General features: G+C 35.1%; 1 protein-coding gene across 1 annotated transcript in view; it reads left to right on the forward strand.

Annotated features, from left to right (window-relative positions):
• The first annotated feature begins 132 nt into the window (after positions 1-132).
• The window catches only part of LOC110458294 (neuroblastoma-amplified sequence-like), a 43235-nt gene continuing 28450 nt past the window's right edge, over positions 133-14917 (forward strand). The window contains exons 1-18 of the mRNA XM_021509934.1: positions 133-241; positions 3429-3492; positions 4353-4395; positions 5196-5276; positions 5986-6033; positions 6619-6796; positions 7224-7312; positions 7817-8108; positions 8784-8852; positions 9329-9457; positions 9757-9820; positions 10156-10205; positions 10421-10564; positions 11158-11327; positions 11431-11500; positions 12834-12959; positions 13857-14008; positions 14664-14801. Coding sequence (XP_021365609.1) covers positions 146-241; positions 3429-3492; positions 4353-4395; positions 5196-5276; positions 5986-6033; positions 6619-6796; positions 7224-7312; positions 7817-8108; positions 8784-8852; positions 9329-9457; positions 9757-9820; positions 10156-10205; positions 10421-10564; positions 11158-11327; positions 11431-11500; positions 12834-12959; positions 13857-14008; positions 14664-14801 — 2003 coding nt within the window. The 5' untranslated portion in view covers positions 133-145. The remainder of the gene's footprint in view (positions 242-3428; positions 3493-4352; positions 4396-5195; positions 5277-5985; positions 6034-6618; positions 6797-7223; positions 7313-7816; positions 8109-8783; positions 8853-9328; positions 9458-9756; positions 9821-10155; positions 10206-10420; positions 10565-11157; positions 11328-11430; positions 11501-12833; positions 12960-13856; positions 14009-14663; positions 14802-14917) is intronic.

The raw sequence follows: 14917 nt of genomic DNA on the forward strand, positions 1-14917 counted from the left end.
AATGGATTTTTTTTTATCTATGTCAACTTTGTTCCGGGTTATTTATCTTGTAGCTACCGCACTTCAACATTTAGCGGCTTCCGCAATTTTTTTCGCTCTTAAAATTATTAGTAAATTCCGAGGGGTCCCGAGTTAGGTTAAGACGATGGAGTCGGAAGATGACGACGTGGGCTCCAGCGAGGACAACATTCTATACGATTTTACTATCCAGGCAGAATGGCAGCAAGAGCCAGAAGTATTTGTAAGTTTTTTTTTATGTTATTGGAATACAGCAAACGTCACAAAATCTCCAAAAAAGAATATCTGATGTATCATTCTTCACGGGGACAAGGGAATGTGATTTTATGTACAGTATGTCATGTGTGCAGTATGTAAAACGTTCGGACCTAAACAGGTCCAGTACACTCTGCCGATTGAGCTATATAGCTGTAAATACCTATAATAGCTGTATTGACCTATCTGAAATAGGTCTTTAGAGCTATTTTCATGTGATTTTCTTTTTTAAGGAAAACGAAACAAAGTCGCTTTTAAAATAAGATTTTATCATTAGGTTGATAAAAAAGACATCAAATAAAAGTATTCTTTTTAAAAAATAATGATGTAAAAAAATCGAAATTTTACATTGATGAAAAATGAAAATAAACATGTATGCTCTTTGTAGTCAACATTACCATCAACCTTTAATGCGACTTTGCTTTAATTTAATAAGATATGAAATCTGAGAAAATATAGCTCAATACAGCTATAATTTATAGGTGAATATAGCTATGTAGGTCTTTATAGCTATATAGCTCAATCGGCAGAGTGTACTGGACCTGCTAAACTGATCATATCAGAAAAATTCTCGGTAAAATGCCTCCCGAACTGATGGCATGAACCACATGGGTGGAAAGCTATCAGGGTCTTAAAATCTACCGCAACTTATAACTTCCTTGAAATAGAAGTCACATTTCTACTGTGTAACTGTATAAGAAATCCCTGTAGAAATGCTTGAAACCGTTGTAAAGACGGATTATTTTTCTTTCGCAACTAGCAAAATAAAGCTCCACATGTTCATAAATCAAATAAATAATAAATATATATAAATAAAACTAAATAATCTTTATTCAACGTCGTGTAAATTGTCAACAACGAACATGAGCTCTAGAAGATGTTTTATAACGACGCCGCTGAGGAAACAAATTATGTTTTCGTGGTGGAGGAAAACACATGGGGAGAAAACCAGTGTCCAATCTAGATCTGTGGGATAACAACTTACCCAATCAGACATACACTCTCTTTTTCTAGTACTAATATTAATACCCGGCTCCTTTGCCCCGGCTGGGAATTTAATCGATCCCATGCCTTGTAATGGAGCAAGCCCGGTGTGAATCACACCGGAGCGATTTTAGAATTAATTGACAGCACATTGGTCCACATCCATAAATAAGGTTTTAGCATGAACTATTTCTGTTGTTATCCTGCACAGCTTGAAGTTTAACTCTGTCTAAAATGTCGTTAAATTATCAAGTTAACATAGCAAGTGTAATCGAAATCTGAATTGATCTTCATGTTGGAAAGTTTATCTCTCTTCCGATATAGGTCAGACGTCCAAATATGGGTGTCATGACTCTATATGGAAATTGTAGTAAACATGACGGCATCAGTAGTAATACTATATTTGGCCATGCAGGCCATATATAGAAAGGATAATTGAGATAACATCGCGCGTGATCTCTCATGGCCATCGTTTCTATTCTTTCCCCCAAGATGGATTTTGTTAATTTCGTAAAAGTGTTTTTGCATGGGTAAGGATTTGTTTTTTCGACAATTATGCAATATTTTGATAACATTATACTCATATAAGGCGTGAATTATAAGCAGTCTTACAGATTAACACTTTTGATTTTGCTCCATTAGATGGCATAGGGCCGCTTCTTAGCTCTGACAACGCAATATATAAAAAAAACTCTCTCGTCGTCAGAAAGCTACGTTATCGCAGCTACTAGGGATCTAACCGAAATTCTTTCGCTTGATTGCACGCAGTAGAAATGACTGTGCGCGTCGGCAATCACGGTTACCGGGGCACCCTTATACACAACAATGGACTTCAAGCAAAACACAGAAATCCTTTGGTAAACAATATACATTGTTAACACTTTAGACTTAGTTTAAATGTTTTGTATACAGTTGGTACATGTAAGATAGGACAGGAACTGTACTGGGTCGATGATCGGTGACCAGGTAGCTCAATCTGTAGGTATGGAGCGTCTGTCAAGAGTTCGGAGGGTCCCTGATTCAAATCCCAGTCGGGCTGGTGCATTTATTCTTTCTCCTATTACATAATTGTACTATCAAATAATCCAATATGACCTTATCTGACTCAATACATGTATTTTCACCTCTCACCTGCTAAAATGTGTCACACAATCAGGTGAAAAAAATACTCCTGAACTAACACTCAATAAGATCTGACATCATGATACTAAGAAATACTTAATACATCTGTGTACATGTTTGCTTGAAAAATATTAGTTTTAACATACTTATTAAAACTGTCACTGACACCTGGCCTGGTCTCAAAATCACGGATTGCAAAGGTGAGAAAGAGCTTCTCAGCACACAGCTCGGAGAACACCTCGCTCTAGGTCATAAAATAAGCATCCGTATATAAAGTAATTAAACCAGGACTCCTAAGTGTCTAAAGATGTGGATCAGTTAACGTTTCTAATTAGAATGTGATGATTTTTTTATAGTAGATACAGTATACAAACAATAAATTTAACAACAATTGTGAAACTGGAAATGTTTTAAACAAGCTGCAACTAATGTAAACCAGAAATTTTAAAATGTGGTATCTCCAAATTTTACTTCCTCAAAAGTGGGAGGAAATTAAAACAATGAGAGTGTTTAAAAATAATGAATTTATACAATTCTTATATTATACAGCAAATTATATCCATGATTAGGGCTTTCAGGTATTCATGAGAAAATTGAAGTACAAATTATTTTTGTAAACTACTCTAACTGAAAATAAGATATTACCCGAAGTAGAGCGTTCTACTAATTTCTTTTCATTTTTCTTTTTACATTTCTTGTGTTTCTCATTTTGGATTAACATCCCAAAATTATAATAACTGCAACACTACAAATCAATTGATAAATGGTCACTTACCTGCATTATTATTTTTTGTTTTCAATTTCAGAAGAAAAAATTGAAATTGATTCTTCTACATTCTATATCCTTACAATCTGTTAACAAAGAAACACAGTAAGTGTGGTATATTGTATTCCCTCACTGTGACCAGGTATTGGAGCATCCTAATATCCTGTCATGACCATATTAATTAAGAGCCTCCACAGGTTGACAGGTGTGACTCTATACTTACTGACAAATTTCAATGGTTGAATCTCGTGAGATTACAGGAATTATTTTGTTGTTAATGCAGACCAAAGGTCCAAGGGACAAGAGCCAGCTGTCCATGATGGGAAGGGTTTCGTCTGCAACTCAGAGTAAGTATAATCAAGCTCACAGTGTCATTCACTTTACAAGTTAACTTTTAAGTAATTAAAGTTTAGAGTTAATTTCTCTACATAATAAACTGTTTATGCCACAGTAAGTTGTTAATACTGCTGTAAATTTACACTGAATTATGCCAAGTTATGCATTTCAGGTTTTCCTGTCAGCAATGTTACTTCTTGCATATTTCTAACACCAGTAATGAAGTTCAATTTAATTTGTCTAACAACAGATATACTATATCAACATCCCAAAACTGTCAAGGTACCGAAACACCGTACCACATTTTATTCCAAACACTTTTTGGTACAAGGGAGCCAGATTTGGAATAATTTACCGGTTGAAGTACGACTCTCTTCCTCCTTGATAAAACTCAAACAAAATATGATTGGTAACATTAAGAATGCGGTTTAATTGTCTTTTATTTTTACTATTATACTTTTTAGATACAGCTTTGATTTGTTTTATTTTCGCTATATTAGCGTGTATTCTGTCAATTTTTAGCTTTTGCTACATTAGCATATATGTAAATTAGACAATTTGTCTTTTAATGAAAACCATAATGGGTTAAGCACGGAATATATTTCGTTCTTCTGTGATAATTTTATTGTAATTGTATTGAACGACCGTTTAAATTATGAAATAACTGTGATATGAATTGCTGTTTTAGTAGACCAACAATTATTTTATGTACATTTATTTGCTGTGATACTACTTTGTCCTTTAACTAACCAATTTTACTAACAGAGGACCCTGTGGAAGATTAGCTTTGCTAAACAGGTTTTGTATCCTCAATAAATAAAGTTTATTATTATTATTAAGTTCAAATTTGTGTACATGTGTATGATTTCAGGAAGCCTTTGGACATCATTGAGAATTGTTGGAGTGCCCATGCAGTAAGTTATTCAATATGATGCAGTTACTTTTGAACCAATGAAACATAACTGATAAGACAGTTCAGTGAACCTGTGTCGTTTTACCCTAAATCCAGTTCGCCCAAGGTTGCTTTGCCCTAATATATATATATATTTTTGAGTTATAATTGTCGGTTGAAATGTCATTAATGATTAAAAAACTTACTATTTTCATGTTTCATGAACAATTTTGTTGTCAAGAGAGATTAATGCAAGTTTGTGCTAGTCTGTACGTGCAGATCTGGTCAACCATGTATGAGTATAACGGGTCTAACGACATAAAGACTAAGGTAGACCTAGGAAGAAAACTTCAAATGAAACTGTATTTACACCATACACAACTAAATGACCAAACTCCCATTTTTTTCTGGTCATGCTCAAACTTGTTCCATTACTAAGATCTATTCCTGAATTTAAGTGAAAATAGTAAAGATATAGATATTCAGTAGTGTGCTTCATTAGAACCTACGTATACCCACTTTACTCAGGGCTTGTGTGTCGTTTACCTGAAAGTCATGTCAAGATCATACACTTGTAACAGTAAACTGAACTATATCTTCTAAAATGCCAAACATTATTTATGTTACAGGTAACATTACTAAAAAAAATAGAGTAGGTGGGTAGGGATGTTTAGGTACATTCGAGCGACATGAATTGTTGGTGTCGGAAATAAAAACTATGATTGGTTGGGTACCTGAAACAGACAGTTTTTTGGCCAAACCAATGCAAACACCTGATATGATTTTTCTTGTTCATTGAGTCATAAATTTGTTGTATTGTAGAAGTGCCAGTCCCTGTTCCTTACCTGCAGGATTACTCAAACTCATCAACAGTGAAATAAATTGGCACATTGCTGTGGGCAGGTATGTATAGCAGGAAAGTGTATTATTTTACTGTATACATGAAGTGTTCAGTAGTAATCTCATAAAATTCTTAGTTCTGTTTATTTCCAGTCTGTCATATAATACTAAGAAGATTACATACTTTCCTAGGCCTATATTCAAAATAAAAATAATAAAACTATTGAGACATGTAATAATAATAATAATAATTTGAGGTTCTGGTACACCGCTTTATCACAACCTAGTTTGTAGGTCATCTCAAAGTGGTTCACAAATTATTATCCATGGTTATAGGGCCTTTGCAACCAGCCAATATCTTTCTGGACTCCGTGGGGAGCGTACAGCCGGTGCTGCCATTTCGGCGCTCACAGCTAGCATTCTACAATTCTAGCACTGCCCAACCACATACTCATTTACAGCTGAGTAGACTGGAACAAGCGGAGTAAAGAGTCTTGCTCAAAGATACAACACAGTGTCGTGCCGTGACTCGAACCCGCAACCCTTCGGTCACGAGCCCGGCGTCCTACCACTAGACTACTGCGCCTCCATGTAGACAACAAAAGAACAATGTCATGAACCTTTATAGATATTTACTGCAGAAATAGTATTACAATATGTATCTGTTGTCTGTTGTTATTGCAAGAAAAAAGCCACACTTATTTATTTATTTATGATACAAAAAATACAAATTGATTGACACTTACAAAAATCTGATGATTTTATTTTTCAGGAATGCTGAGGTAGTGGCTATCCTTCAGGACCAGTGTGTAGAAATCAGGTATGGAAAAAAGTATTTGCACATGAATATGAAGCAGCCATGCATGGTCCTAAAATATCACTCTGAAATGTTTGGAGGAATTATTTATGAGGATATTTTGATAAAAATGGACAGGATATCATTATAAACTTCTTTCTTTTATTACTGTTTGGCAATTCAAGAACTTTTCTTTTACAAATATGAATTATAGCTTTTCCAATTAGCAAATTAACTTAATTACCTATAAGTAATGTTTTGGTGGGAATGTGATTTATGAAAGCGTATCTTTAAGGGATACTTATATTCTGATATAGTGATTGTTAGAAAGCTAATTGAGACCCCAAATATAATTGATTTACCTTCCACTGCACTAGCAAACAAAGCAGGAATTTCTCTGGGCAATATAATGTCTGTTATCCATTACTTTGGCCCTAAGTTGTAAGAGTTTTTAAATAATTCAATACTCCCTAAGCCATATACATATTATAATGAATGGGTTTCTATTTGTAAGTTGTGTTTTAAGTTTGATTGATTTAAATTTTTTAAAACATTATTGAATGTCATCCACAAATTGCAGCATTCTGTATTAGTCCTTTGTGTCCACAGGTCAAGCACTAATGGCTACGAGACAGTAGTAGGACGTGGATCAGTGCCTCGAGATCCGTATCCTCAGTGGCGCTGTGTAGCCTGGAGTGACGACAACTCTATGGTAGCCTGCTCCCAGAGTGATGGCACTGTGGAGGTGTTTGATATGATTGGGACTCGGCTGTTCACCATTCAAGGGGTACGTTTTGTGTCAAGGGTTACGTTTTACACAAAAGAGATAATCAAATTTCAAATACATCTTGTGTTATAGTACATACATTTCCTTTCTCCATCTTGAAAGCAAGTACCTATTTCCAATAACCAAAATTTTGGGCAGGACATTCAATGTTTGTATAAAGGTCAATTTGTTAAAGATGGTTGACATTTTTCTCCAAACAGTATTTTTCTAGTACATGTACCCGACAATTGGTTATATTCAAAACATCCTTTTTTAGGAGGGGGGGGCTCAATGGGGGCTTAAAGGCACCCACCCTGTTCCCAGGACATTTACCAAAGTGGGAAGGGGGCTTATTTGCGAGAGGGGGCTTATTGACGGTAAAAGAGAGAGTTAGATCTATAATAATTATTGTATTAAGTGTGTTAATAAGGACTTTTATATTCTAAAGGAAACACCCAATGAAAATGGCCAGCCATTGGAACTGAGTTGTGCAGTAGCAGGCATGGTTTTTACTGACACCATCCCCAACCCACCATGGTAATATCAATTTTCATGTTTCATTTGCTAATTATATTGTATTCTAACACTTTGGTTAATTAAAAATACTTTCCATTAGTTAACAACCATGTATTTCGGGACAATAATCATTGCCTGTGCATGCATTATTGATATTTTTCAACAAATCATGCACATGCATTGCTCTTCCAAAAGCCTCCCGAGTTTACAGTTGCAAACATCTATGCCGTGTGATTTGTCTCGTCAATAGTTCTAACTCATTATAATTAGAAGATGACTTTGGCGTCATTGTCATCTACACTGGAGGAGGTTTCTGTGCAATTGATTTTAAATCATCCTTGAAATTTCTGGGGCTAAACTCACATTCTCTGCAGCCCTAAGATATATGTTATGACACACCTGGTACAGTATATAGTATCAAGTTTGACTCTGTCCCAATCTGAAAATCAAAATGACTGCTACCTGGAGAAATTCAAGTGACACATCCACTTCTGTGAAATTCCTGTTGATTATTGATGTTTGTAGGTCTGCGGGACTCCTGGTCGTGAACTACCATGGAAGCTTACACAAGTACTGGGTAGAGCGTGACCAGGGATACGAGGCTCAGCACAGCTTCCTGTTTAACCAGCACTATCCACTGGGCATCAGCTGTGTGGAGTATCACTCTGGGGCTCAGCTCCTCCTTGTGGGTGGAGCAGGTTGTGATAACACCCAGTCCTCCTCCCAGGCGCGACAGGAGGGGCTTACAGCCTGGAGAATGCTGTCTGGACCTCCCCACTACAAACTCGTCACAGACTACCATGAGGACCTGCACCAGGTATGTGGTAACAATCTTGATCTCAAGTGATCTACAGGGGCCTTACTTATTGAAGGATGTCATACATGTTCACACCTTAATCTGAAATGCTAGCCCAGTTTGATATATACTCTTGACATTTTTGGATTTGTGATTTTACCAAAGACTAATGTTTTTGTGAATTGGATTAAAATGGTATTGAATTGTACATTGACACCTTTTAAAGGGCATAACACTTAGGTTAAATTGGTAAATGTAGCAGAAAGCAAGAAATTTTGGATCAGAAATGCATTAATTACATTTCTAATTAATGAGGAAATTGATTTTACATATAATATATATTTATGGGTAAAAATATAAATTTCCATACGTACATGTGGGCAATAATCTGACACAGTTTAAACTAAAATTGCTGTTTCAAAAAAATCTGATTTTTTTAAACTTTGAAGATATATGACAAGTTGGTTTAAGTTTTTTAATGGAATCCAATTGTATCTATCTTGATACTGAAGCTTGTCACAAATCGATTTAAGGAAAAAATTATATTACATGTACTGATATTTTCTTAATTGTTAATTAAAATTTAAACAATTCTTGGATTCAAAATAATCATGTACCTAACCATTATCAAGCTTATTTTTTGTAAGAGGTGATTTTATACTCTAGAATTGATTTTATTTTGTTGTATGTTTTCAGTCAAAGCAAGGAGCATCATTCTTTGGCAAGTTTAAAGCTAGTTTACGACTGAGCAGCACTGGAAACCAGGTGAGAGATTAAAAATTATGTCAATACATTGTACAAAATAATTATTTGTGTTTTTATCAATCATTATGATTATAAGATAATTTCATACATTAGATAATATATGGAGAAAAAGGAAAAGTAACATTTCATAGTTTAAGTCTTTTTATCTCAGTAATCTTCACTATACAGAACAGAATGTTTCTGAAATTAAAAGATGAAACAACACTTGATCAAGTGCTTATTTAATGCATTGATGAAAAGTATTGGTATAGAAAAAAACACATTGACAAAAGAGTAAACATATTTAAATATACAGGGAAATCTGACATATATGTACGTTTGAATTTTGTATTCGAACATATTTTGAGTGAATTCTATTTTATTTTTTTTCAATTTAAAATTTTACTAAAAAAGTTTAAAGATCTACGGAACGTATCTTTTAAAAATGTTATTATTGCTTAAGTTCAGCATCTTACAAAGTTTAATTCTGTTTGCAGGATGGTATTTATAAGATGTGTCTCTCCCCAGACAGTAAAATGCTAGCGACAATTCATCAGTCAGGAAAGCTAACCTTATGGCAAATCCCTTCACTGAAAAAGTACCGAAGTTGGGCCCACGATGAACAGGTAGAAACCACTTAACGGCCTGTCAATTATCTTTTACAGTTTTACCTTTCGACAATTTGAAAATAAATTGTAGTAGCAAATCTGTACATTTTATCGCACTGTTTTTGTATAAAATTAAATGTGGGTATTTTTTTTCAACAGCATCATTATATCGTAGAATGAAAGTTGGCACATTAAATAAAGATGAATTCATTGCCTACCAAGAAAAAAATATATGATTTCAAAACTTTCAGTAGTTTGAAGTTAATACATTTACTGCTGCAATGTAAATCTGATATTCTACGTGGTTTCACTTTCAGCCTTATAGTGAAGAGTACAGTCCTGAGTCCATGGAAAACCCACAGAAAAGGAAGATACTAAAAGGTGATTTTTTAACTAAATTAAACTACTGTTACAGTGGTTTTTAATTACTATTTCTGTCTCTTCTTTAAAATCAACTATAAAATTTCATGTGGTAGGATATAGAAAGATTATACATTTGCGATGAATTTTGAGAAAAAGTATATAAGAAAGAATTATGAGAGAAAAATATCTAAGAAATTTCAAACTAAATATATTTACTTAAATAAATGATATATTAATGAACAAACAGTTTTGTCAGTGCTCTTCATCTTTAGTAAAAAATCAAAAAGACCAAGTCAAGATACAGTATCAGTCATTCGTAAAAGTTTGATATGTTGTTTGTATTATTTGAACAGACTTGGTGTCCTGTAAGAATTTGATTGATGTCAACTGGTGGAATAATGAGGTAAGTTATATGATGTGACCTTTACTTGACCTTGATTTGACCTTGAGTTGACCTTATGTTACTGTCATTTTAATTCCACTTCAATGTCAAAAGGTTTTCCATGTATTTACCAAATAAAAAATGACAGAAAAAACCCACAATAACTGGTTTGATTAAACATACACACATAAGACAATTGTATGAATAAATCCTATATATTTTAACACAATCTTCAGGCTGTGACCTTGTCAAGAGGTACAGGAGCTGTCACAGTGTCATCGGCTTCGACACTGAAGAATCTACTGGGCACATCTCCAGAGTGGTTTGAGCCGTCCTCAAGGGTAACAGCCGTACATGATGGAGGATTTCTTGGACTTGAGGTAGATTTCTAGGAATGGACAGAAAAATATTAATTTAGAGTCATTTATGATGTTTTTTTCACATAGTTTTGTTCATATCAAATGTATAATTCAGTGTACATTCAATCTTTCCTTTAATAATGGCCAACTAAAAACTGAAATACATTGACCTCTGCTATATGCAGCCAGTAACAGGACACCCTAATCAAATGTACTGTATTAAGGCACTGTTATATGTAGACACCTGTCTAATGCAGCTAATGAGAACAAGTACAATTAACACTTTTATTTATAATTTTATGCAAGTCTGTTCCCTATATGTAGCTTTATACAGGTCTAAGTCCAGTCTCCTGCAGTGTTAAATACAAATGCTCATTTTCAACTTTTGAGAGGATTGGTTGGGATGGGGGGCATATTTCTTTTTACAAACATCAATTCTATAAAATATTGCAGCTATGTATACTGAAATGGTAATGAAGGTGACTGGACAAATCAGGCTTAACTGCATTTAATTTTTCTATATAAATACAAAATATGAACAGGTTTGATAACCACATACCAGAGAAATGCTGAGTTTAATATTAGCGCTTCAACTATATGAAATTGTTTTGCAGGTTGAGAACAAGTTTCGGCAGAAACGTCGTCTTGTGACTGATGACGACAATGAGAATGAGGACAGTGATGAAGAAGAGGATTCAAGATGGGTCCGGACATTTCTTACCAAAAATGTCCTGTCTTATTTTCGTGACATTGAGCGGTTTCAGCCTCCAAGGAAACGTCCCAAGTAAGGAGATCATGGTCATGAATTCATAGATTTAATATGTAATTGCTCTGAAGAATATTGAGACTGCAGTGTATTTAAATTATGTTTTCTTTGCATATTGTAGGATGGTAAACAGAACTTACAGATTGGTTTGTTTCAAATATACCACTCCTGAGGAACTGTATACAAGAAAGGTAAGCCAGTGTCTCAAATATACCACTCCTGAGGAACTGTATACAAGAAAGGTAAGCCAGTGTTTCAAATATACCACTCCTGAGGAACTGTATACAAGAAAGGTAAGCCAGTGTTTCAAATATACCACTCCTGAGGAACTGTATACAAGAAAGGTAAGCCAGTGTTTCAAATATACCACTCCTGAGGAACTGTATACAAGAAAGGTAAGCCAGTGTTTCAAATATACCACTCCTGAGGAACTGTATACAAGAAAGGTAAGCCAGTGTTTCAAATATACCACTCCTGAGGAACTGTATACAAGAAAGGTAAGCCAGTGTCTCAAATATACCACTCCTGAGGAACTGTAAATCTACCACTCCTGAGGAACTGTGTACATGAAAGGTAAGTCATTGTCTCAAATCTACCACTCCTGAGGAACTGTGTACAAGAAAGGTTGAGGGGTCCAGACGTGCCTGACCGAAACTTATATGCTGACTATTGCCAATTTGCGTTATTTCTTTCTAAAACAATGTCAAGTCACATGTAGTTTTTAAGTTACGTTATGTAATTCAGTGGACGGATGAAAGAAGGTCATAATATTCTTGAAACACTGTTTTTTATTCTCCGAAACTGTGGATTTTTAGCTCTGCTTATAGAACCGTCCAAGTGTGTTCGTTTATCGTGGAAAATTTCTGTGCCACACGTACCGTTTCAATCGGGATACGCGAATGTAGCCTTAGACTCAAATATACCACTCCTTAGGAACTGTATACATGAAAAGTAAGTCTGTACCTGTCTAAAAGCTTCCACTTCCAAGGAACAGTATACAAGTAATATAACAAAGGTAAGTTTACCACTCAAGAGGAACTGTATACTTTATTGAGGCACGGTAGTCTATTGGTAGGATGCTGGGCTCGTGATCGAAGGGTAGCGGGTTCGAGTCACGGCACGGCACTGTGTTGTATCTTTGAGCAAGATACTTTACTCTGCTTGTTCCAGTCTACTCAGCTGTAAATGAGTATGTGGTTGGGCAGTGCTAGAATTGTTGAATGCTAGCTGTGAGCGCCGAAATGGCAGCCCGGCTGTATGCTCCCCAGGGAGTTGAGAAAGATATTGGCTGGTTGCAAAGACCCTAGCTATAACCACAGATAATAATTTGTGAACCGCTTTGAGACGACCTACAAACTAGGTTGTGATAAAGTGGTATATAAGAACCTCAAATTATTATTATTATTATACAAGTATGCTAATTCCAGAAATAAAACAATGCCTTACCCACATTTTCCAAGTTAACCATTTAGATGACGATAGTTTGTAGTGCAGTGATGTTTTGAACTCTGGTTTTATTTACAGATTGAGTGTGAGGAGTATGGAGAGGCTCTGGGTCTTGCTAGGGCGTATAACCTTGACTCGGACAAGGTGTACCAGCGTCAGTGGAGGAAGTCGGGTGTGTCCAAGGCCTCCATACAGGACTATCTGGTGAGAGCTTCCTACAATCCCTGTGTGATGCAGGGCAGGCTGAAAAATCTCAAAGCCAGTGGTGATAATTTGGAAGTCTAAAAGTAGACTTTGCCGAGTTATAGACAACAAAATAATTTATTGTGAATTATTCAAATTTCCCTCATTATGGAAGGCGAAAGACTTTTATGAGTTTAGACAACAAAAAAACTATTGTGAATTATTCAAATTTCCCTCATTAGAGCGAAAAATTCAAAAGTTTAACTGTGACAAAATTTCCTGGTATACAGTATACTGTTTGCATATGGCGAACAGTAATACAAGGCATCCACACCTAGCACGTCAGAGGGAGACAACGCAATCGTAGACTACAGGACTTTGGGATACAAGTCACTGTCTACATCTACTGTTTGTCAGGATGAACATGAACGTTATAATACAGCTGTATATGTTAATAATATTTAGGGATAAAAGAGACTTGGACTTATGTCAAACTATATACACACATACAAAGATATAGATTTAAAAATAGTCAGTGAATTGTACGTACCAAAATAATGTGTTCGGATACTAATACTACAGACTAGATAATGCTCATTTACTAATAATGACTGCGATGAAACTTTCTAGAACATTATAAATAGATAATATCACGTGACTTTACCTGTATTACATCACAATCTACGATATAAGTGTGCCCAGATTTTTAGTACTTCAGGGGACACATTCAGTTATTTTAAAAATCGTCCTGAAGAAGCCCACTGTTCGGGCGAAACCGGGAGACGTACCTAATTAAGAAGATTCAACTTATCCTGAGCTTGTTGCGATTGACACCTATTCTCTGTTTACATATGATTGCAAATTGCAACACAACATGTGTAATTTGAAGTTTGACTTCTATAAACGAATTTGTTTCAGAGTAAGATCAAGAAGAGAGGCTGGGTCCTCCATGAATGTCTGGAGAGAATGCCTGAAAATATTGATGCCATGAAAGAGCTGTTAGAGTTTGGTCTACGAGGAACTGATCTACAGGCTCTCATCGCAATAGGCAATGGAGAGGATGGGGGCAGGTGAGTAGGGAATGTGACTGGTACAGTATAGCTACACTAGGTACACTACAGGTCAGGTATGGCAGCATTGACTACTCATGGGATACGTTGGAACACCAGGGTTAGGCCCAAAAGAGTAATATTTAATGTTTGCTATAAAACCGTACCACTCAACAAAAACCAAAATAAAATTCATTTATTTGCTGTTAAAAAACTCTTTTTATGAATAAAAAGACCCACATTGATGTGTACTTATTTATGTTGTATATCCCTTCCTTTTGACTATCACAAAAACAATTACAGGTAAATTGTAAATACCTGTATGGAAGAATAAGGACCCATCTAGAGGTAATCACTACAGTGTACTTAGTATTTCAAATTTTTCATAATGCACTTAACTACAATGTACTATATTTATAATTGTCACTGCACTAGGAATACTATTTTTCATGCATTGTAAAGCGCCTGCGAGTAACTTTGCAAATTATACAGGGCATTATTTAAATGTTGTATATTATTATTATTTAAGTAATATTAAGAAAGGATTCATTTTGTAGTTTCTCAAAGAATAAATGCGCTATTTTAACACAATTTTATCAATAATACTTATAAAGTTTTAATCCCTTATTTTTCCATCACTCTCATCACCTATCACATTCAATTCTATTTTGTTCAGGTTTATTCTATGTGACCCAGAAGAAGGATTGTATGCTGATTTGTCTCTGGATGAGTTTGATCCGGATACAGAACGAGTGAAGGAAGAATTGAGGGAGGAAAAGACCAAGGAATTAATGGCACAAGTTGATTTTTCAAAGTAAGTTGAAATTTGTAAATTTTGATAAAAGGTACTTTTGTTGAACCTAACAATTACATATATCTGGTAAATATTTGAGAGAATTTCGTTTAAAATATTAATTTGGTCAATGTCGG

This window comes from Mizuhopecten yessoensis, unplaced genomic scaffold (assembly GCF_002113885.1).
Source record: "Mizuhopecten yessoensis strain PY_sf001 unplaced genomic scaffold, ASM211388v2 scaffold9541, whole genome shotgun sequence".
Lineage (NCBI taxonomy): Eukaryota > Metazoa > Mollusca > Bivalvia > Pectinida > Pectinidae > Mizuhopecten > Mizuhopecten yessoensis.